Source organism: Staurois parvus, unplaced genomic scaffold, assembly GCF_062004578.1.
Source record: "Staurois parvus isolate SC_StPar_1 unplaced genomic scaffold, SC_StPar_1.0 ptg000438l, whole genome shotgun sequence".
NCBI lineage: Eukaryota > Metazoa > Chordata > Amphibia > Anura > Ranidae > Staurois > Staurois parvus.
The window spans coordinates 5,212,044-5,236,090 of NW_028318234.1; the positions used below are offsets into that span (position 1 = coordinate 5,212,044).

Below are 24,047 nucleotides of genomic sequence, written 5' to 3' on the forward strand. Positions count from 1 at the left end.
GGTGAGGTGCATGGCATTTCCTGGATTCTCTTTTTTCTATTTACATCTGGCAAGTTTATTGCACTCCTTGGACACAGCTATGGCTATAGTTCTGAGAGCCTGGGAGCCCAACGCTGGACCTTTTGGTCACTGGCATTTTCAACAGTTGTCAAAGCTGCTGTGAGCCCCTCCTTCCTGCCCAATCACAGAAGCCTGTATTATGTGAACTCAAGGTTTCTGTGAATGGTCAGCAGAGGGGAAGGGTGGGCATAGCTGAACTGTATGCTTCTCTCCTGTCTCACAGCCCCCAGTGTCTCAGTGTATTTTCTAGCAGAGCCATAAACCTGTCAGATATAAATAATAGAGACAGGTCCAGGTGGAGGCATGTACTTCCTTGGACTTGACTCCTAGCAAACCTTCACTTTTTACAAATAGGCTGAATTCTTGGAGTTCAGCTTTAAGCTTAGCCTTTAGAGATAAATAGGGTTTGGGTTGAATAATAATTAAATTTGATCTTTTTTTTTTTTTTTTTTCTGTGAGATAAAAATGGTGCAAATTTAGAATGTGTGTGAGGAATTCTTGTAGCCACAGGAAAGATTAATCTGTGTTTATATAAAAATTTGCAGGCGGGCCAGTGCAGCATTAAACTGCTTGAAACGCTTCCATGAAATGAAGAAACGAGGACCGAAACCCTACAGTCTGTATCTAGATCACATTGTACAGAAAGCGATGGCTACCCACCAAAAACGTGACCAACACCTGCGTGTACAGAAGGATATTTTTATCCTCAAGGTGAGAAGATCATGCTTTTCCTTCATTCAAGAGAACTCTCAAACAAGTAGCTGAGAAAGAGTTGTTTGTATGTAGTACATTAATGCTTTATATCCTTTTCTTGCCTTATGTGAGCAAGAATGTGAGGGCCTAGCAGTCTCACAAATTGTGTCTTTTCTTGCCCCTTTATTAAGCCCTGGTTAACACTGGTGCAACTTGTCATGTGATTTGACAGTTCCAAATCGCCTGACAAGTCCCACTCAGTTGCCAGCAATGGAACTGTTCATATCACCACGACTCATGTCAGTGATTATGAAAAAAAGTTCCTGCACGACTTTTTGCCAATTTCATTGTGACTCGCATAGACTTCTGTTATATAAAGTCCCAAGCTGCAATGAAATCGGCAGTGCAAATAGCACTACTATGCGGCTTTGAAATCATGCTGAAGTAGTGCTATTTCAAAGCCGCACCAGTGTGAATCGGGTCTTATGCTTTGTTTGCATGCCTAAGTCACAGTCACATGTCAAAGTGTAGATCTACCTCGTGTTTCTATGCAGAAGTGAACCTTATTTTGCACTCTCCAGCTTTAGTAAATAACATGCACTTTGCATTAGTGGAGAGGGCCACATCTTGTCAGAGAAGCAGGGATTTGCTTTCTCAGGTCCCCATGATGGCTGGTATCAAATGGCTGGCTGGTGGGGGAATGTTTTAGGAAGCAGAAGGAGAGATGGAGATAACATAGATCCCCAGAAAGATTGAGATTGCACTGGCTTAAAGAAACGCTGTTCCTAGAGAGGTTTAGCGTATTTGCCTGTAGAAGCAACTAATGTTATCTTATGTGTCCATGCATATTAGGTAGTCTAGAGTTTTTTAAGCTTAGCGTTTAGAAGCAGAAAAAAAAAATTCTGTTTTGCTTTTTTAGCAGCGTTTTTCTGGCATAAAAAAAAAACTAAACGCTCCTAAGCGCTGCTAAATACTAATACAGAAAAATATAAAAAATGTGCCCCCTTTTTTTTTTTTTTTTTTTTTGCCAAGAGCACTGGTGTTTTTAAGTCAGTGTGCATGAAGCCTGAATCAGAGAAATATTGCAGTTTCTCAAGTGCAGCTTTCACACCAGCAAGGATAACTGAGCAGCACAGTAGTGACATCCCGAAGTCTCACTCCAGATCTCCTCCTGCGACTCTATCAGATCTTACAGAACAGATATACAGCTGTAGGCACAGCCACATGTCAGGAAGTACACTGCTGTTATTCAAAATAAATATCAAGTGTTTTCTAGAAGGATTTCAGGACAACAAATTGACATTTTCAGGTTACTGCTTAAGCAGCTAACATTTCTTGATGTTCCTTACAAGATGGCAAATGTTTATTCCAAAGCAAGTCCTAAAGTCATTACTGTTACTAGAAAGGGATTATGCACAGAGGGATGCAAAAACCCTCTTTTATGGGTGTGTTATGGGTTTTTTTTTTTGTTTTGGGGTTTTTTTTAGCCTATAAAAGCACATCTGTTAGTCTGTGTTCATGCACACACATTTGTTTACAGGTGAATACTGTGTAATTGTATTGTAATTGCACTGTCTGCCCTTATGTTGTAAAGCGCTGCATAAACTGTTGGAGCTATATAAATCCTGTTCAACAATAATAATATGTGAAGAGGAGAGTTTACAGCCTGGGGAAATATAAATCACCAGCACATTCAGGAGAGGCAGTGTGCATGAGCCCTAAGGCAGGCCACTTCTGCATACCGCTCACTTTACTCTTTATCCATAAAGCAGTAAGCATTTAATGTTCCTGTAGAGGCATAAGGCTACACTATCATTGCTATTACATCTGTAATGACATCTCATGCTGTTTACCGTACCTCACAGTAGCATTCTGTAAAGAGAGAATTATACCCTGCTCTCTGTCTATTATCTTGTCACAAAGCTATTCTGGTATAAAGCAATTTGAAACCTTAAGTATATGGCATTCCTGAGAAGTGAAGATCTTAAAGCAAGGTGTGAGTTTACCACAGTGGGTTGAACAAAAAATAAAAAAATCAGAGCCCTGCATCAATACAAGCGATATCCATGCAGGGATCTCCCCCGTTGTTCGATTGTATTCTTCCCCCGCCAGAATACACAGATCAGCACTGCAGCCATTAGCTACAAGTGCTTATCAAATGCTAGCTTTCCAGCATGACCTTAGGACAGAAGCTGGTCATTAGTTAAAAAGACAGCGGTATACATACCAAAATGCGTCCGATTCCTGCTGCACCGGCTAATTTTCTGTAAGCGTATAGCAAGATTAATTGTATGAGGAATGCCTATAAAATCTAAATTATACTCTGTAGGTCTAGAGCCTTCTCCCTTTATTTTATTTTCATTTTGAGAAGATAATTTTTAATATATCGTTTATATTTCTTTATGTGTAGGATACAGAAGAAGCCGTAGCAATGAATCTTCGAGATAGCCAAGTCCTCATTCACAAAGAGAACCTTGAATGGAACTGGAATCTTATAGGGACCATACTCAAGGTACTACTTACTTGATGTTTGTTTCACATCGTATATTTTGTTTAAGGCCGAAATCACACTGTGTGCGGTGACAGGTGTTTTACCGTATTGTAAAACGTCTGCAACCTCAGGGACACACAGGAAACAATTGATTCTTATGTATCCCATTCACAGTGTAACACAGCCTAGCACTGCACTAAAATTCAGGCATGCTGCATTTTACCACAGAACACCAGCCTGAATCACGCTGCAATGTCGGGCAGCACAGAACATCGCGCCATTCGACATTGCTGTGAATGTAGTGCGTGTTTTGTATACTTCACATAAGGTTATTATAATAACAAAACAAAAAATAGGAGCAGTGCAATGCAATTAATCATGCATCACACTGCCCCTAGCACAGCGGAAACGCTGAAACGCTCTGCGATTTCACGGATGGGCAGTGTGAATTGGCCCTAAAAGTAATATGTGTGTTCATATGATGTATTCTGCTGACTTCTGGGGAATGGAGGACTTCTACACGTCTCCAGCAAAAGTGAAACAGTGACAATGCAAATAAAGCTGTAACTTTAAGATACTTTAGGGTTTCCGTATTACAAATGTACATGAATTATATATGTTATTACAAATATACAAATGTTCCTGATTATATATACATGCTGGGATTCCTGCGCACAGGACAGTAGATGTGGTTAATCCAATCACAGTGCATTACATTGCTAAACCCATTTTGTTGGGATTGCTCACTGTGGGGGTGTCACAGTATGAATTACTGTACACTACTAAAAGTGACTTGTTCTGTTCACATTCTTAAGCACACCAGCAGGTAAACTCTATGCAATAAACCACTTGCACTGAAGACAAGGCACCATGGAGTGATGAATCATACCTTTAGTTTCATTATTTGTCTCTATACAGAGCCCACATGAAGTGAGAATACAAAAACCCTATTAGTCAGAATATGGGAAGTGTCATGGTGTGGAACTTCTATGTACTTCGAGGTTTTTATTTGCATTGGTAGGTGAGAGGCTCCAGGAGTGATCTGCAGTCACAGACAGTCAAACTCTGACATGTCATGGTGTCTTCTCTACAGGGTTAGTCTGGTACAGGTTTAGATTTAGGCAGTCATTCAGCACAGCATGTGCTTTCTAGTAGCTACAGATTTGTGTATATGAAATAGGGGAACAGAGTAAGCAATAACAATGTATAAAATAAATCGGTGTACTTTTTAAGCCTATTAATGCTGATATCCTATGCCACTGCTGGAACACAGTGCTGTACACTGTATGTGCGCAAAGAAACAAACAGAGGGCGCATGGGCCTAGTGCATTACCTTCTAAAAATGAGATTTATTGAATAAAAAGTATACTCACAAAAGAATAAAATCAAAGGCACATCACAATAAAGACAGCATGGTCCAATCTCCCTAGATGGTGACTGTTGGGGGACTGTAGGCCTCCAAATGGCTGACGTGTTTTGGGCTCTGACCTACAGTCCCCCAATAGCCACCATCTAGGGAGATTGGACCATGCTGTCTTTTTTTGTAATGTGCCTTTGATTTTATTCTTTTGTGAGTATACTACTTTTTATTCAATAATTCTCATTTTTAGAAGGTAATGCACTAGACCCTCTGTTTGTTTCTTTGCACACAGCTTCTTTGGATTTCCCTGGTCCGTTGAGGGCAGCAAGGCATGCATTCTCAAAAATACTCCATGTGGGGTTGCTGACATTGTGGGGCTCATCGTCCAGCGCAGGAGTTTCAGCATTCATTTGCTCATGCTTTTTTACTGTACGCTGTCTGTAGCTGAGGTTACGTACAGTCCATGCAGCGCTGAAAGCCTCTACATATCTTAGTGAAGTAAAAAGCTTGGTCCATAAAAACTATCGAAACTTCACTAGAAGCTGGAGATCAACATTAAGCTGGCATTAGGAGTGCATAAGGCTCGAAGCCCCAAAACACTGATTTATGCACATCACAGCATTTGTAAAATGTCAGGTACTGACCTCTCCCACTTTATTTGTGGATTTTTGGGGCTCCTGGGCTACTTAAATGGATACCTAAATAGACAACCTCCTAGATTGTAAGCTCCAAAGAGCACCGCCCTCGAACCCCTCGTGTATTGTATTGTTACTGTATTGTCTCATGTACTGTCCCCCCACTTTAATGTACAGCGCTGAGCAAACCTTTTGGCGCTTTATAAACACTGTATAATAATATAATAATAAATGTATGATCAGATGCCACCAACTGCTGCTATCAGCTTCTCCAGCCAGTAGTTTTCAGTCCACTAGTTTACTTCGATACATTATTGTTTGTACAGCAAGTTTTTACCCATAATGAGTGAAAAGGGCAGCATTTAAAAGTTTCACACATTTAAATCACAATTCTTTTCTTTTTGGTTTTGTTTTAGTGGCCAAATGTGAATCTGAAAAACTGTAAGGATGAGCAGCTGCACAGGTATAAACTCCTTGCCTATTTTACTGTCTTTACTGTCTATATGCACCTGCGTTCTACTTTGATTAGGTGAACCAATAGTAACTCCTTCACAGCTTCAGCTTTTATCCCACTTCTGTAACTTGTTTCACTTTGTTCTCATGCCTAAAGGTTTGTACGGCGGCTACTGTATTTTTACAAGCCCAGCAGCAAGCTCTATGCCAATCTAGATTTGGAATACAATAAAGCCAAGAAGCTGACTGTAGTAGGTTGCCAGTTCACAGAGTTCCTGCTAGAATCGGAGGAGGTGAGTCACATTTAGAGTCAAGTGTCAAATTCTCACTTTAGCACTAAGGGAAACATTACCTAAATTATTCATTGCTTCTCTTTTCTGTGGTGTATGTGAACTTAAAGTGGAACTGCACTGCACCTGAGCACCACAAACCAAAAATGCAATTTCATTCATTTTTATTTTCAAAGCAAATGAACCCATCCATCGATGTAACCATGCCTTATTTTGTGGAGAAATCGCTTTGAATAACACTCCTTAGCATGTCTGGCCATAGCCCTCTTAAGTAAGGGCAGCTGATTCATGTAGCATTTACTTCCTGGAATCCATCTGCTCTTAGCTCAGGCGCGCAGGAGCTGAGAAAACCCCTTCTCCCCTCCTAAAGACTCCTGTGATGTATGACATTTGCCTAGGCCTGGAAGCCAGGAAGTGACTTGAAGAAATAAAAAAAAAGAAAGAAAAACTAAATATCCACTTCAGCTCTGGAAAGGTTTTATCCCTTTCATGACCAGGCCAATTTTTGCCTTTTCGGCACAGCGCTATTTTAACTGGCAATTGCGCAGTCATGCATCACTGCACATAAATGAAATTTGTATAATTTTTTTCACACAAATAACGATTCCTTTTGGTGGTATTTGATCACCACTGAGTTTAATTTTTGTTGTATAAAGGAATAAAGACTGAAAATTTTGTAAAAAAAAAAAACCAAAATATATATGTTTTACTTTCTGCTGTAATAAAAAAATCTAATTTCTTCACACATTTAGGCCAAAATGTATTCTGCTAAATGTCTTTGGTTAAAACAAATCCCAAATACTGTATATTGACTGGTTTGTGTGAAAGTTATAGCATCTACAAACTATGGTATATGTACTGGAATTTTTATTTATTTTTATACTAGTAATGGCAGTGATCAGCGATTTATAGTGGGACTGTTGTAGTGCAGCGGGCAATCTGGCATTAACTGATGCTGGGTGTGAACTGACTAAATGACACTGAAATCTCCAGTGACACTAATTCAGTGATCAGTGCTGATACTATACACTGTCACACAAATGATACTGGCTGGGAAGGGGTTAACTTCTAGGGGCAATCAAAAGGTTACCTGTGTGCCTAACTATATGTAATGTGTTGATTGTGTGCTGTGTTTACTAAACAATATCTTTGTTTTTTCAAACACATTATTGCTTTCTGTTCAGAGCCCTGTGTTAGTAAACACAGAGCTCTGAACTGTCATTAGCTAAGCTGATCAGCAGGTCTCAGCCGTAAATCATTGCCTGGGACTTACTGATTGGCTTGAGCTGTAGCGAATGACAGAACAGAAGGGTCAGCGGGCATGCACCCCCTACCCGCAGGGGAGGGCGCGCAGCCACAGAAAATCTGTGGTAGACGGCCGTGAAGCAGTTAAAATATACCCTCCGATCTGTTTAATAATGCTAGCAGCATAGGGCTTGAAAATAGTGTTGACTTAGAGAGTGAAGATCCACTTTAACTACATCAGTACTAACCTGTAATTACTCTGGAGCAAATGAATGAATGATTTATTCTTTTATTAGTTCCTGCCTTCTCCTACCCTCCATTATAAGAGTAATGTAAACACTGCACTGTTTACATTTTTTATCACTGTGTCACAGCTTGGATTGTCTTGGTACATAGTGTCTGTGAACTGATCTGTCTGAGGACTGCTTGGTTCACAGCCAATAATTGACACAGGGGGTGCTCAAGGGTTATTTTTGCAAGGCAGTTTTCTATACATTGGGGAGGGGTAACATGCCAAGCACCCAAGTTGCAGGGCAATTGTTTTTGTTTTGTTTATATTTTTATTTTTTAATATATATTTAGTAGCCTATTATTGTATTTTGTACAAAGTACAGTAACAAATATATAAAGCAGGGAAATAAGCAACAATGTATAGATTTGTAACATCATTCAGTATTATTAAAAGCAAAGCTAATTGGTCTGTTTTGACCGGAGATAAAGTGGCGCCATTAGTTCAGTTACAAACAACATTCTACTTGTAGCTTCTGCAATTCTAGAGACAACATAACTTGCATAAAAACGGAATCACTCCCATGATAGTTTTGTGGTGCAGTTAATTTCCAATGACAGCAATATGTACTTGGGCTACGCACCTCCAACGCACATGCCTTGCAGTGCTCAACAAAGTATGGTAACAAACTGCCATGAGTTGTAGTCTACTGTGTTGGAAAAAGTAGTGCAGTTCCCAGTTTTGGTGTATCTTTTTGTTTAAATAGCAGACATATACTTACCCGCTCTGTGTATTGGTTTTGCACAGATCAGCTCCGATCCTCCTCTTCTCGGGTCCGCCGCTGGCGCTCCTGGCCCCTCCCTCCTGCCTAGTGCCCCCAAAGCAAGCAGCTTGTTATGAGGGGCACCCAAGCAGGCTCACTCCTTACCCGCTGCTCTGCTTATCCTTTCACACACACATGCCTGATGAAGGGGTCCTGTGAGACTCTGAAACGTTGCCTTGCTGTAACTATGCGATCGTTCATTAAAACTTTTGGACCCATATTGGTGATCCTCGGTGTGCTGATGACATTGTCCCTTGCAGATTCTGTTCGATTCCAGCCGACAGTCACTGCAGCACCCACGTATACACAAACAGCCATTTTTAACACAGGAACGTGTGTGTTTGGATTGTACATTTGTTTTCACACGCACACCTACAGCTCGTCCATGCTCCCCTCTCTCTCCTCATAGGTTCACTGACTGTGATTGACAGCAATGGGAGCCAATGACTCCTGCTGCAGTCTGCACCAATGAGAAGGGAGAGTCCTTGGAGAGCTGAGGCTCTCATGCACATTGCTGGATAGCGATGGGGCTCAAGTAAGTATTAGGAGAGGGGTTGCTGCACACAGAAGGTTTTTTACTTTTATGCATAGAATGTATACAGGTAAAAAACCTTGAGCCTTTACAGCCACCAACCAATGTTAACATTTATGCAATAACATGCTGTAACAGGCCGCCTGTGTGTAAATGGGAGCTTACTAGGCAGAACTTTCACCTTTAAATGTTTTAAAGTGTTCAGTAGGTTTAGTTTAGGTCCCATAATGAAACTGTCAAAAGCCTGCTATGGCAGAGAAAGCAAAATGTATGGTCACATGCATAGCTGACCATTGGTAGAAGACCAGTTTGCAGTTTTGAAAAGAAAACAAACAGATCTTTATAGGAAACTGGAGGAATCCATCAGGAATTGAAGAATAAGGAAAAACGTAGAAAAATTAGGTGAAAACTGTATTTTATTAATACCTTTATTACCTATTTTATTAATATACTTTAAATTTACTTTTTGTTCCTTGCAGGATGGACAGGGCTACCTGGAGGAGTTGGTGAAGGACATTGTTCTGTGGCTGACGACCACGTCAGGCATGAAACAAGAGCGCAGTCTGCAAAACAACGGCTTACTGAACACACTCTGCCAGTACTATTTCCTCTTTATTGGTACCCTCTCCTGTCACCCTCATGGAGTCAAGATGCTGGAGAAATGCAATGTGTTTCAGTGGTAAGACATCATACAGTAGAACTATGTGCAAAGTAAAACATTAAATATATGATGCTGTCTGTCACTTCACTTAGCTTGGTCCCCCAGAGCTCTTGCCTTCATGTGTGCGTGTGCACAGAGAGTCTGTTCTATGTACTTGTAAACGATGTCTCCCTTGTGCACCTTGGTTACTTAGCCTGTGAATATTGGAGTTGCATGTTCTTCATAAAATGGGTTTGTTTAATCTTCAGCTTTTTCTGAAACACAAAACTCTAGTGCATTTGTGAATATTTGTTGGCAGTTACTTTTAATGTTTTGTTTTCTTTTCAGTAAAAGTCCCTTTTCTGCCTGCTGGCTCCCCTTCTCTCTTGATATGCCATGATGCTGGGCTGAATTTTCTCCGCTCTGATTTCTAGACCAGTGTCTGTTATGTAGGGATAAATACAAAAAAAAGCATTTAGAGATGGGCATATTATACTTGGTAAACTGCACCTTACATCATATACCGCTTCTATTAAATCAACAAAATTCTTAAAGGACTATGGCATCCCAGCAAACATACTAACATTTTATCCAGTTTTACAGCTAACTAAAATATCTGACTTTTGGCCATGTGTGAATCTGCACATAGAACTCTTGGACTCCTTTGGCTGCTTTCATACTAGAAGAGTGGGATAGCACATTAAGTCCATTAGTCTCAGTTGCATTGCATAGAACTGTCTAAAGCAGGGTATGCACGGAATGAAAATTGCCCGGTTCAGCAGGAATCGGCCGACTTTTAATCCATGTCAACAGCTTTCTGTTCAACAGTAGCTAGTCTAACCACTGGCTTCTGTCGAATGGTCATGCTGGTAAACCAACATTCGATCTGCTTTTTGAGCCAATAGCTGCAAGCGCTGTTTTGTATATTCTGACAAGGGGAGTACCTCCTGTCAGAATACAGTAGTGCGGCAAGGGAGATCCCTGCATTGCACATCATCCGTGTTGATGCGAGGATCTGTACATCTTTTTTTTTTTTTTTCATTCACACGAAACAAACAGCAGGGTAGCACATGGAGTAGCACAATAAAACGTCTTAGTAATAGGTGCTGTATTTAAAATAAAAGTAATGAACAAATGTGCCTGTAACTGCCTCCCTGGAGGACGCAGCATAGCCATTGCAACCCCCCACATCATTCCAGGAAGTGGTTTGTGAGCTGTCTCAGCTGCTGACAGCTTCTTTACTAGCCCTGTATGTCACATGGACAAGGCGCTGTGTGTGCAAGCGGCCACTCTTCTCTGGCTTGCCGACACAAACAGTCCGGGAGAGTCCAGCAGGTCTAGTCTTAACAGCTATAGCTCTGAGTCCTACCAGGGATTAAATTTGAGGCTGTCAAGCGCACATTGCGAAGCATGTGAGTTGGTTACTTTTATTTTACTCATTGCATCTATTAAAAAAACTTTTTATTGCACTACTCTTTCCACTTCCCATATGTTTTTTTTTAACCAGTCTGCTTTCCTTGTGTATGACCTGAGGGGCAGCTGTTGGAAATATGGCGCTTAAAGAGGACATCACAACTTATATTGATAATTGTTTATTGGGACACCAGAGAGCCATAAGTCTGAAAAAGGTTTATGTGGATGTTTCCTTCAACTAGTTGAATCAAAAGAAACTGGCTGTGTATACCCAGATTTAAACAGCTTTCTCAAGAGCAGAGAGATTATCTCATCAGTGTGCTGCTGCTCTTTCATAATCTAGACACAGGCTCTTAGAACAGGCTGCAATGCTCATCCACTGTATTGTGTCCTGGGAGGTCTCAAGGAGGGACTGTCTGCTGAGTCTGGATCATGAAGAAAAAATAAGTTATTTTAATTCTCATGCAGAATTAAAAAAAAAATATCTGCTTAGGCATTTTACATATACACTCATGGAGCAATTTCTTAGGGACAATATATATGGTATAGGTCTAGGACCTCACTGTGCTTTCCAAACAAACGTTAGTTCTCCCGGCATGTATTCCACATTCAACACCTCTTTTCAAAATTCTGGTCCATGTCGCCATTATTTTAGCTTTAGTTTTTAGCTCAAGCAGGTCTGTCCATTCTTTTCTGTCTTCTCTCACCCACAAGGTGTTTCCATCCATAGAACTCCAGGTGTTTTGCTTTTCATTGTAGTCTGCGTAAACTCTACAAGCCGTTGTGTGTGATAATCTTAGGAGGTTAGCAATCAGAGAAATTCTCTAACCAGCTTGTTTGGCACCAATAGTCATGTCACAGTCACAATCACTTTTCCTGATGGTACAGTGCAGAGCACAGACTGGGTTATGTGCAGCTATCTTCAGGTGGTTGAACTGCAGGCAACATCCCCTATATAATACCTGCTATTAAGTGCTATTCTCAGTTACTTTTTTAGTAGTTTCCTTAGATGATGGACTTCTACTCTCTAGAGAGAAGCTTACATTTTTTTATGGAGGTTTTGCTCTCTCCCACTGGATAGCTTCTTCCAGGCTAGGTTCTTCCATGATGATTCCATAATCTCTTGGCTGATCCAGTCCCTGTGGCTTTTTATGCAGCTTTTAAATCTTCGTCTGAGCCTTGGGGGACTGTACTCCGGACCCTGCCCGATGAAAGCTGTGGGGCTGGAATGTTGCCTTTGTACTATATCCTGCTGTGAGTTCTTCCCTTGCCACGTAGTTCAGCATGCAGAGTTAGCCTGCCTGATGCAGAGCCCAGTCCCTGAAGACCTCTGCATGGGTATGTCCACTGTGGAAGGAAAAGTCAGGTTGGGGTTAAATACCTCTTATTCCTTCTACTGAAGTGTTGTGTACAGGGCACAAGTCCTTTTAACCATTTTGCCTCCAGAGCCATTTTGCACATGTTTAAAAAAAATCATTTTAGGCCTGAAGATTAGTTAAAACCCCCAACCATTCTATATTTTTACATCCCAGAGAATAAAATAATAATAAATAAAACAATGGGCCAAGAATTATTGCTGTCACTCCTGAATGTGAGGTGAGATGTAACATATATTACAATTGAAGTTTTCAGGTGTAGGTGCCCCCAATGTATGCAATTATGTTCAAGTGTGGGCGGGGGTCTCAACATTTTTTTTTTAGGGGGGTTTTAAGTGCTTTGGTGTAATTTTAATTGGCACTTACATAAGTGTGTGGATTGCATCCATCTTACTACTTGTCATATTTACACAGGCAGTCACCGGAAGGCTTGTTGCAGGGTTAAACATTCTTCCAGTGTGCCCATTCTTTTCCTGTTTGGGTGTGAAAGACTGATGTTCACCCTTCTGGTGGCACAGTTATGTAGTCCCGGATGGCTAGGGTTAATGTAGTTTTTGTGCCAGTTTACTTGTCCTGCTTAAGAACAACTAGTGCAGGACTGTTTGACTGTTTTGATGGAGGTGCCATGCCTTTTCCTCTATGGATTTACGATTCAGTTCTCTTACCAGGGGGCAGATTCATGGTGGTAGCCAGAGAAGGAGGCATTTTTAGTGTTACACAAGGTTGTCTTGAGGCCTAAGGCGGCCTTGCACCTGAAGGCGGTCTCTGTTTTCCACCTAATCAGAATATTGGCCTTCCTTTCTTATGTCCTGCTCTGAAACATTCTAGAAAAATGTATCTCCTGTCTGGATGTGGTGCCCTGGTGACGTTCATTGCCGCTTTTAGGAGTTTGGATTTACTGGAGATTCCTTTTATGGTCTCCCTACCTCTCGCTCCACCATTGCTGAATGGATCAGACAAGTTATTGTTAAGGTCTATAGTCTGAAGAGTAGTCTTTCGTCCCTTCCTTGATAAAGTCAGTTCTGCTAGATCTGTTAGAGCTCCATGGGCTTTGCAGCATCAGACGTATGTTTCTCAGATTTGCAAGCTGCTCTCTTGGATTCTATTCATACGATAGGTACATTTTACCCAGTGGATGTTTAGGCCTCCTGTGATGCCAAGTTCGGATGTAAGGTGCTACAAGCTGGCCTCTGAGCCTGTCTAGCCCTTCTTGACCTGTTTGTTATTTGGACCTGTTGATGTTCTTTTGCGTTGTTGCCCAACCCTCAGTTGGACTGCTTTTGGGCATCCAAGACATAATGATTTAGAGACGATTGTGTCCTGTATTGTACAATCAGCAAAATAGGATTTTTAACTTTTCAGTAAAATCTATTTCCTGGGATACAGTACAGGACACAGTACCCTCCTACTTGTTCTTATGATCTCGCTATTGCTTGCTACAAAACTGAGGCTAGCTGGGATTGGATGGTTATATAGGGGATTGTCCCTGTAGCTTTCCTTTTTTGACCATGTCTAAAGCAGGAATATCGAAACTTTCTAAACAAAGGTCCTAATTACTGGCTGAACTGTGGCCAATGAGAGTAGATGATGCTTCAGGTTTGATGGGCAGTGGGAATTAAAATAAATTACATAGCATCCCTGTGGTTAGCAGGAGGAGGGATGGTGCCCCATCATTGGTATTAGTGGGGAAGAATAGTGCCCCCATTGTTGGTGTCAGTTGATGGAATCATGCCCCTTCGTTGGTTTCAGTGGGAGGAATAGTTTCCAATGGTTGGTGTCGCTGGGAGAAATAGTGTCCCATCATTGGTGTCAGTAAGAGAAATAATGTCCCTTCATTGCTGTCAGTGGGAGAAATGGTGTCCCATCGTTGATGTCCGCAGAATGAATAGTGCCAGGAGGAGGGTATGCCCCATCATTGTCAGTGGGAGAAATAATACCCCATTGTTGGTATCAGAGGGAGTTATTCACCACTATTGGTGTCAGTGGGATGAATAATGTCCCAAGGGTTGGATAAAGGCAAGCAAAGGGCCACATTCAGCCCGAAGGCTGCAGTTTGGAAACCACTGACCTAAAGGCAGATGCATATAATCTAGTCTTATTGATTTAAAGAAACCTGTGTCCTGCACTTTACTGGTAAGTAATAAATCCTGTGTTTTCCTCTATTCCTGTGTTTGATGTGAACCTTAACTGAAGCTCCTGATTGATGTCTGCATGACCTTATGCATTGTGTTGCTGCCTCGCGATTGGCTGATGTTGATAGTTGCATGAATTCGCAGATATACAGGTGTTCCTTATAAATTGCATCGGTGAGTGTATGTATTTGAACTGTGCTTTAAGCTGTGTACCTGGTTAGAAGAGAATGTATGGGTTTTCTTTAGTTAGCTTTATCCTATTCCCTGTGAGCTGCTAATACATAAAAATATTTCCAGCCCTCTGAGAAGTGCACCTTTTCTGTTAAAATCAAGGTAAATGCCTGTGGGAGGGACTACAGTCTTTTCTGGATTTGTATGCCAACAATCTTGTCTGGATCCACCTCCTTTCCTTCTGTATTTGATGTCAGCTCTCTGCTCTCTCACCCCCCTCCACCTCCTCCCTCCCATCCTTATCTGAATTATATATTTTTTACAAAAGTCTTTGTGCTCATACTGTAATTTTATCTCTTATTGCAGTCTCCTAAATCTTTGCTCACTTAAAAATCAAGACCACTTATTGAAGCTGGCAGTCTCCAGTTTAGATTACAGCCGAGACGGGCTTGCCAGAGTCATCCTCTCCAAAACCTTAACCGCATCTCCTGATGTAAGTCTTATTTATTCCCATTTGTTTTTCTGTGTTGGCTGAAGTGCTACTGAAAGTTAATGAGTTGCCGTAATGCATTCCTAATGTATCCCTCTTTAGTGCTTTTTACTTTTAAGTGCACTCTTTCTTTTAATTTTCTAAGAGTATACTTACAGGGAACTTTGTAATGGTCACACATTTATTGAAAAATGTATCCAGCATGATATAATCTAGTTTGATGGAAGGAGGACATTGAAGGAGTTGAGAAGCGTATCCTTTTCTTGTAGTAAGGGTCATTCATTTAGAGAACAGCCACATGACCAGTGCCAAAGCATTGCTCACATTCTCCCTGCCAGTGCATCTGAGGGATTCCTGACATCACTCCTTCCAGATCTCCCACATCGACATTTACCAGTTAAAAGTAGAGGCTGGTACACACAGGCCGAATAGCGGCTGATTCACCATTAACTGGTACCGTGTCTACAGCAGCCTGTCCAACAGAAGTTGGTCAGTCCTCCTGTCACAACAGAATAGCTGAGCGGGGAGATCGCCACACTAACATAGCTTGTGTTAGTACGTCGAGCTGTATGTTTTTGGGTTTTTTTCTCGTTCAGTCCGCTGGGCTGAAAGAAAAAGAACTTATAGTGTGCAACCCGCACAAGCTATAATGTTTACTTTAATCGGTGTCAAAAAAAAAAAAAAAAGAATGCTTCTTCCCTATTTTGGACAGCCCTTTGCTCTTTCTTGTTCATATGCCAAGGAAGGGAAGCTTGTGCTTTGCCTGTGTAGTTTCACTGCAGAAACAGGTTCAGTTAACTGCTGTCTTCTCCAGTTGCACATGCTTGCTTATTCTTCGCTCAGTTTCCAGAAGCAAAGAGATACCCAGCACTATCAGATATGAGGAGCATATGGGTCACTTCCTTTCCTCTCACATGACACTACTGGTGCTTAGGGATTGGCAGATCATGGACACAGAATTGCTAGGGGGTAGTCCTTAGCCCTTTGTATACTCAAAATCATGTCTTGAGGTTTACACAAGACTTCATCTCTTTTCTCTATTGTTCATTGAAGGACAGCTGAAATGCTCACGGATGAGTTTGATGCTGCCACCTCTAGGAGCAGGGTGCTAGTGGAGCGTAAACTAAAAGCACACCTTACCCCCCATCTGCAAACCAAGATTCAGTTTTTGCCTAGCATCTTAGAAGTTCGAACATGGATCTTGTAGCTTCCTAGTTTCTCGATATTTTTTTTTTTTTCCTTTTCTTCCTTTCCTTCACAATTTTTGTTTGCATCGACTAACTGCAGCTCTGCAGAGCTGCCGGTAGGGAGTTACCCCCTTGCAGATGCGCACAGTGGTTGGATCCGTTTTTCTGTTATGGCTACGCTAATTGACCTATGACACCCAGATCATATAGGATCATAGGTGTTTCAAACCCTGCCTAGAGATTTCTGCATGCAGATCCCCCGTTGATCCTGCAGTCCATGACTACATCTCCTGGATGAGGAGGGGTGTAATGGGTTTATGCTGTAGGTATTCCCTGGCTCCTGGGTACTTTCTCCTTTTCCCCTGTTCTCCTGTGTGGGTTACCGCTCCTTCTGGGTTGTGGGAGGATGAGGGGCCTAGACAAGGTCAAGCTGCCTTGTCTTCCACCATTTCAAAATGGGTTCGTAGAACAGTGATCCAGGCCTATGCTCTTGCGAGGCTCCATTTCCAATTATGGCGCATTCCACCAGCGCATCCTGGGCCTTTCATCACTCTGCTTCTATTGTTCAGGCAGCTACTTGGCCATCATTTTACATGTTTACCAAATTTTATAAAGTTATCGCTGCCTCTGTGGATGTCAGCTTTGGCCGGAAAGTCTTGCAGACTGTGGTTTACATTCCGCCTGGGGGTCATTTTCTAGTTCATTTGTTTGGTTGGGGGCCCACCCCTCCTTCTGTCTTTTTGGCACTGCTTTTGGACGTTCCATCTGTAAGAAATTCCTTCAGTGAACAATAGAGAAAATTGGATTTTTGTACTCACTGTAAAATCCTTTTCTCTGAATTTATTGAAGGGCACAGCACCTGTCTAGTATTGTTTGGTGTTGCCGTCCTTCTACTGCTGGCTACTAACTGAATCCTGGGTTGCAGATGGGTGGTTTGGCCACCATCAGAGAGCTACCCCTTAGGCATACAATTAGTTTAAGTTGTACTAGTGCCCTGCTTTTGAAGGTTGCAGTATCAAACCCATCCATGAGAAACTCCGCTTTGTCCTTCAATGAATGATAGAGAAAACAGTGAGTAGAAAAATCCAATTTTTTCTTGGTAACTGAAAGGATTGGCAGAAGAGCAAAGTGTGTACAGTTGGGGGACAGATATGTGAACCTGTTTCTTTGCCTTTCAAGATCAAAAGCACCGGATCACATAAGGTGGACATTCAATTTCATCAAAAAAGGTGCCTTCAATAGAGGATACTTTCCTCTAGCAAAGACATTGCCTCAGTGTGATTTCAAAGGCACCATTAGCGCAAAATCTTCTACTGTTAACCATCTGAAGATTTTGGTGTTCATTTTACAGTGAAAAGAGCAACCAGCCCAACTGGATGATTGGGCATATGCATATCACTGTACAAAACAAAGTACAGTGCCGAATGTGACTAAATTCCCACGCATCCCCACCCGGCCACTGTGACCGTCGAATAAAACCCAGAAGCTGCCCGCCCGAAGATGTTGGCAACCGGGTGGGGAGTAGCATGATGTGGGCATCGCTAGAACAGAGGTAAGTATAGTTCCGCTTTAAATGTTTCTATTCACACAGTGTACCATAAAATGGAAATAAATTATCAGTGTGACAGCTTGACTTCCACTCAGGGCCTGTGGGGTGCTAGGGCACTGGCGTCCAGCGACCACTCGCACATTCTCTGCCTCATTCAGTTGCCAGCTGGGAGATTCCTACACAACTGCGCCATTTGTTTGGAACCCCTGTCACGGGGGAAGGGCTTTAGAGGTGGATGAATAGGAGCATGTTACACCTAAATCTGGGTGTAACATAACATGCTCCTAAATGTGCACTTATCCTTTAACTTGACCCCATAGTTGATATCACAAAAACCAGCCCAAAGGGTAGCCCAGTAGTAACTTTGTGGATTTACTTAACAAATTACAGACCTGAAAACCAATTCTGTTGTGATTTGTAATATACTATTCAAAATATCTTAATACAAAAAAAATGCTTGATGGAGACTTGACATCTTTTCATTCTGCGCAGAGCTGTCGCCTGTACGCAACAAAGCATTTACGGGTTCTTCTGAGAGCCAATGTAGAGTTTTTCAGCAACTGGGGGATCGAGTTACTGGTCACGCAGCTACACGACAAAAGCAAAAATATATCTTCGGAAGCCTTGGATATTTTAGATGAGGCCTGTGAAGACAAGGTGAATAAAGAATATTTTATGTCATTTATATTTCCTAGAATAAGTGTGTGTTGGTGCTACTATTCTTTAACCGCTGTGGCCAAATGTAAAGGTTCAGAGCTGGTGGCTTTTTCCTGCTCTGTTGGTCATTTTGGGCTGTTAAATCAGTACTTTAGCTTCTGTCATGGGCAGTGTGACTGTTCAGCAGGAACATGGAGCAACTGTGGACTTCAGTCACAGATTTTTTAACTAGTGTAAAAGTTCCCAACCAAATGTTCAATCATTTTCTTCTCCTTTAAGTGATCATCTTGCATAGACCTTGCTGTCATCTCCTCAATACAGAAGTTAAAGGGCAATGTGACATATTTTAAATCTGGTAAATAAACTTTGTGCATCAAGTCTAAAGCCCTGTACACATGGGCTGATACAATAGATACCGGCCGAAATTCATCCCGTGTGTACAGGCCCTTGTTTGACATAAGTTGATCTCACAGCTGGCTGGAAAACCAGCAGCTGATCAGCGCTTGCAGCCAATAGCTGCGAGCGCTGACTGGTGCATTCTGAAGGGGGGTTGCGCTCAGCAAGGAGGTCACTGTAATAACATTGCATCGTTAGTACAGAGACTTCATTGTGAAAGAGCAGCCGGGTAAGAACATTGGGGTTGATTTACTAAAAGCACATAGACTGAGCATTTTACAAATGCAATTGTTAAAGAACTTAGTAAATGAAGTTAAGCTCTGCTGACTTCCATCATCCAATCATATGCATGCAAAAGTGCAGTTTTTTATATTTTACTTGCATGTGATTGAGTATTCTTTGCAAAGTGTATTGCTACTGACCAATGCTCTGATCATTCAGCCTTTTGTCTGGTTTATATTAATTTCTGTCTCCACTGTGGATGTTCACCCTATTTTTGGTCCTGGTGACTATTGTCTCTGGTACTGAAAGTGATGGGAAATTCAAAGTTTTTTTTTTTTTCTTTTTTTTTTTTTTAGTTCTCACAGGAACAGTGGAGGAGGGAATATTGGCCAGTGGTGACACCTTTTGGTGTTAACTGTAAAAGTAGGGAGGGAGCTGTCTAAGGCCCAGTTCACACTGGTGCACCTTTGCAGCACTAAAAGGCACCTTTTCAAAAGTTCAGCTACCTGACAAAAATTATTATTGTTATACAGGATTTATATAGCGCCAACAGTTTGCTCAGCACTTTACAATATAACGGGAGACAATACAGCAACAATACAGTTCAATACAAGAGGGAAAGGAGGGCCCTGCTCCTTGGAGCTTACAATCTAGGAGACAAAAATAGTTAAATTTATATTCTATCGCGTCTCTGCACAGTTTTTTTAACAACATCCTGCCTGCTGCATCTTTGATGCTCTGTTTGAAAATTGCATCAAAAATGATTCTTCCATGAGAGTCAATGGAAACATTTTTTGAATCACATGTCAATTTTTTCTCAAGTGACCAGGGATGAAAATTCATTCAAAATGCATGCAAAACAAACCTAAAACTCATATGCTTTGCATTAAATTTTGGTGCAACGTGTTAAATATGTGATATGCATTTTTGAAAAACGTATACTGCATTTTAAAGCATGTCGATGTGAACAGGTCCTAATTTATGGGCACCATAGGGACCAACGTAAAGACTGTCTCCTCAAATGAGTAAAAGGGTGTACAGGGTAGTAGGGAAACGAGGCCTACCATAACATTTCCCTAGGACATCTGCAAACGTATAACAGATAAATACACAATCAGCAGGAAAATGAAATTTGGATTAGCTGCTAGGGCCAACTGCTCTCCTTTGTCCTAGTTTTTCTGTAATGTATGTGGACAGTGTTGATCTCTGTATGGTGTTAACATTGTGTGCTGTCCCGCAGGCTAATCTACATGCACTCATCCAGATGAAACCTGCTCTCTCTCATCTTGGAGATAAGGGCCTGCTTCTACTTATAAGGTAAACCTGATTTTTCACCTGTTAATATTTTACAAGAAACCTGACTACTTCTTATCTACTAATCTGTTTTTTTCTTTGCAGGTTCCTGTCAATTCCAAAGGGGTTTTCTTACTTAAATGAGAGGGGTTATGTCACAAAGCAGCTGGAAAAATGGCAGAAGGTATCAGACCTAAATATTTCATTAAACTTAAGTTTGTTAGACCTATACGTTTGTAAGCTAAGAATCCTTCTTTAAAGCTGAACTACAGGTGAAATTTAAATAAGAACGCGGTTTTACCTGCTAAAGGATTTGTATTCCTGGCCATCCAGTCCTGAGAGTTACACAGCTCTGCCACACAGTACAGCCCTGTCGGGCAGAGCAGGAAATTCTGCTGCAGTTAAGTCTGACAACAAAGGCAGTTCATTGATTTCGCAATTTTTTTTTTCTTCCTCTCCGGATGCCTGTGTTGATGGGGGAATCCCTTCCCACAGTGCTTTTGTGTTCGGCTGACTGGGAACATTCCCGCCAGCAGAACACAATTAATGTTGCTAATAGCCGGCAGCGCTAATCGTTCAAAATAAACCTGACAGGCTGGTTGTATACAAGTCGAATGATTGACTTGTGTACAACCAGGGTGCCCATACATGGATCGGAATTCAGCCGGTCCCTGCTGAACCGGATAAATTGTGATCCATGTATGTCTGGCTTAAAGCGGAGTTCCAGCTGGAAAAAAAAAAATATATATATATATATATAAAAGTCAGCAGCTACACAAATTGTAGCTGCTGACTTTTAAAATACAGAAACTGACCTGCCCCTTGGTCCAGTGGTGTGCTCACCACGGCTGGTTTCACCGGCCGTCTACTCTCCCCGGCATCTTCAGTGTGGGCACCCGGATGTGACAGCTTGCGGCTTCACAGCCGGGTGCCCACTGAGCATGCACGAGAAATGCTGCACTTTTTGAAAGGTCCTGTAGTCTTCTGGGAGCTGTCATGTGTCCCAGAAGACTGTGGGGAGAGAGGAAGTGGGAGCAGGTACCTGTCAAATTCAGGTACCCGTTCCCCATCCTGCCCCCCGTCCCCCCCCCCCTCCCCGGTCCCCAAAGGTGCCAATCCTTAATGGGTGGCGGGGGACAAAGGCTTAAAGCGGAAATTCCCCTTTTGGGTAGAGCTCTGCTTTAAGCCTTGTCCCTTTCCCAGCTTGTCACGGGATAGTGAAGGAGAAGCAGGATACTAACACGCTTTTGACGCTGCCTTTCTGTTCTATCAGTATTCTCCTTGCCAGAACATGTTCACTGTAGCATACCCTGTACTGCTTCCTCTCCCAGTCTAAGGACTCCTAAACAGGGAATTTGAAAGCGGCTTCTGCGGGGCCACATTCAGGTAGTTACACATTTAAAAAAAAATTTAATGATGTATTCATGGATACAAAGAAACCTTCATTTGTGCCTTTTATATACTCCTGGAGTTCAGGGTTTTTTGGGGGGTTTTTTTATGAAAAATGTTTTTTTAATTGTATTAACATTTTCAGCATGATATATACTTTTATTTACATAATAAATCCTTCTAAAAGATAAAAATTGCAACAGCTCTGCCAGCTGCATGTACTGAAATAGGAGTTTTTGCTCCTGTTTATGTTTACTCCTCCTAAAAATCATGTTTGAAAAGGGGAAAAAGCTTTGATCCACCAAGGGAAGTTTCTGCTTTTTCTAAACCATATTTTTATACCATAGCCAAAGGTCAGCGAGAGACAGATTTTTATGGCAAAGCCGTGTTTTAGCAGCATTGTGTTGTCATGCATTCACTATCAAATGGCTGCAGTTTCCTGTGGGTTAGTGTGCTCAGCTACCTGCAAGAACTTGTGTTGTCTCAGGTGCACAAAGCAAGTGTATGTGGAAAATCTTAAAATGGGGCTGTATACCTACATCCTAGTGCAGGAATGCGCTACAATCTTATTGCAGATCAACACCCATTATGGGGTTAAATATTCAAATGCTTGAGTGATAAAACTATTAAAGCCGGAGATAGATCTACAAGATGTGCATCCCCAGTGTGAACACACTGAGTGATGTCATGACAAGCCTGTCTCAGTCCAAGCAAAATGACAGCCATTCCAGGATTAGCTCATTTATTGTATCATCACAGATTTCAGATGTTTAGAGTACAGTAAGCCCTTTATCAGCAACTTTACCGTAAACGTTGTGCAGGTTTAGATCCATGATGAGAGAGTAAATGGGATGCACAGCTATGCACAGGTTGGCTTCTTCTGAACACCCACTGAGCTCTCACTGCTTTCTAATAGCACATTACCTGATTATATTGTTTGGTATTAAGTTCCTGTTTAGTAGCTTGAATGGGCTTCTGTTTTTGTCTGCCCTAGGAATATAATCTAAAATATGTTGAATTGATAGAAGAGCAGCTAAACGAGGCTCTCACCACCTATCGAAAGCCTGTTGATGGCGATAACTATGTCCGACGCAGTAATCAGAGGTAAATGAATATTTTTTTTATTTTATTTTTTTAATTACAGGTAGTTATATAGCGCCGTCAATTTACGCAGCTCTTTATATATATATATATTGTACGTTCATATCAGTCCCTAACCCTCAAGGAGTATACAATCTAAGGTCCCTAACTCACATTCACACATACTAGGGTTGGTTTAGACAGGAGCCAGTTAACCTACCAGCATGTCTTTGAACCCACGCAGGCAGGGAGAACATGCAAACTCCAAGCAGATAGTGCCGTGGGTGAAGTTTGAACCAACGACCCTAGTGCTGCAAGGTGGAAGTGCTGACCACTTAGCCACTGTGCTGCCTTACAGCAGAAAACTGACTGTATAAATAAAGTATGTACAAGAGCCATGTACCATGATAATATCACTGAATACAATACCCAAGCTCTACTACTGGTGATGCTATCCAAGGCTGAAAACCTGTGGTTGGGATGTGCAAACTTGAATGTAGATTGATATAGGCCAGCAACTCGGTAGACTCAAGGCTGAAAATCTTTATTGGCTGCACAAGTACATCCAGTAAAACAATGTTAGCATTGTTTTACTGCGCAGGGGCGGACTGACAACTCATGGGGCCCCCGGGCAATAGGGGATCGTGGGGCCCGTTTCCTTGCCCACACTCAAAAAAAGCCTATAAAAGGTACCTGGGGCATTTCATGGGGCCCCCTACTGACCTCGGGCAGTGCCCAAGTGCTCGAATGGTCAGTCCGCCCCTGTTACTGAGTGTACTTTTGTAGCCAATTAAGATTTTCAAAGTTTGAGTCCACCGAGTTGCTGGCCTATATCTATCTATGTACCATGATAATGTTCACTATGACATAAAGTAAGTAACAAAGAAACAAAACCATTTACCTGCAAGTAATTAGAAGAAAGTTCCCTGTGACTTAAAGCTAATTGTTGAGCTAACTTTACAGTTTACATATATTAAATCATTTTTGTATGTTCTGTTTTCATTTAGAGTGCAGCGTCCCTATGTGTATTTACCTGTCCACTTGTATGGGCAGCTAGTGCATCATAAAACTGGTTGTCAGCTCTTGGAGGTCCAGGTGAGAAAAAAACTACATTGTCTATGAATATTTTCTAGAGCCTAAAGGAGATTAAGGGAAAATGGAAGAAAAGAAATGTGTGTATATATTGCTTCAAGCGCCTATTGAAAAGTTTGTTTTTCTCTTTATTCATTATTTTTTTTTTT

General features: G+C 41.6%; 1 protein-coding gene across 2 annotated transcripts in view; it reads left to right on the forward strand.

The window, feature by feature from the left end:
* Positions 1–24,047, forward strand: part of RICTOR (RPTOR independent companion of MTOR complex 2) — a 246,095-nt gene that overhangs the window by 182,060 nt on the left and 39,988 nt on the right. For both annotated transcript variants that reach the window (XM_089687825.1, XM_089687826.1), the window contains exons 17-27: positions 606–771; positions 3,164–3,265; positions 5,656–5,702; positions 5,850–5,985; positions 9,291–9,490; positions 14,910–15,036; positions 18,262–18,426; positions 20,285–20,361; positions 20,443–20,521; positions 22,721–22,830; positions 23,814–23,901. In XM_089687825.1, coding sequence (XP_089543951.1) covers positions 606–771; positions 3,164–3,265; positions 5,656–5,702; positions 5,850–5,985; positions 9,291–9,490; positions 14,910–15,036; positions 18,262–18,426; positions 20,285–20,361; positions 20,443–20,521; positions 22,721–22,830; positions 23,814–23,901 — 1,297 coding nt within the window. The remainder of the gene's footprint in view (positions 1–605; positions 772–3,163; positions 3,266–5,655; positions 5,703–5,849; positions 5,986–9,290; positions 9,491–14,909; positions 15,037–18,261; positions 18,427–20,284; positions 20,362–20,442; positions 20,522–22,720; positions 22,831–23,813; positions 23,902–24,047) is intronic.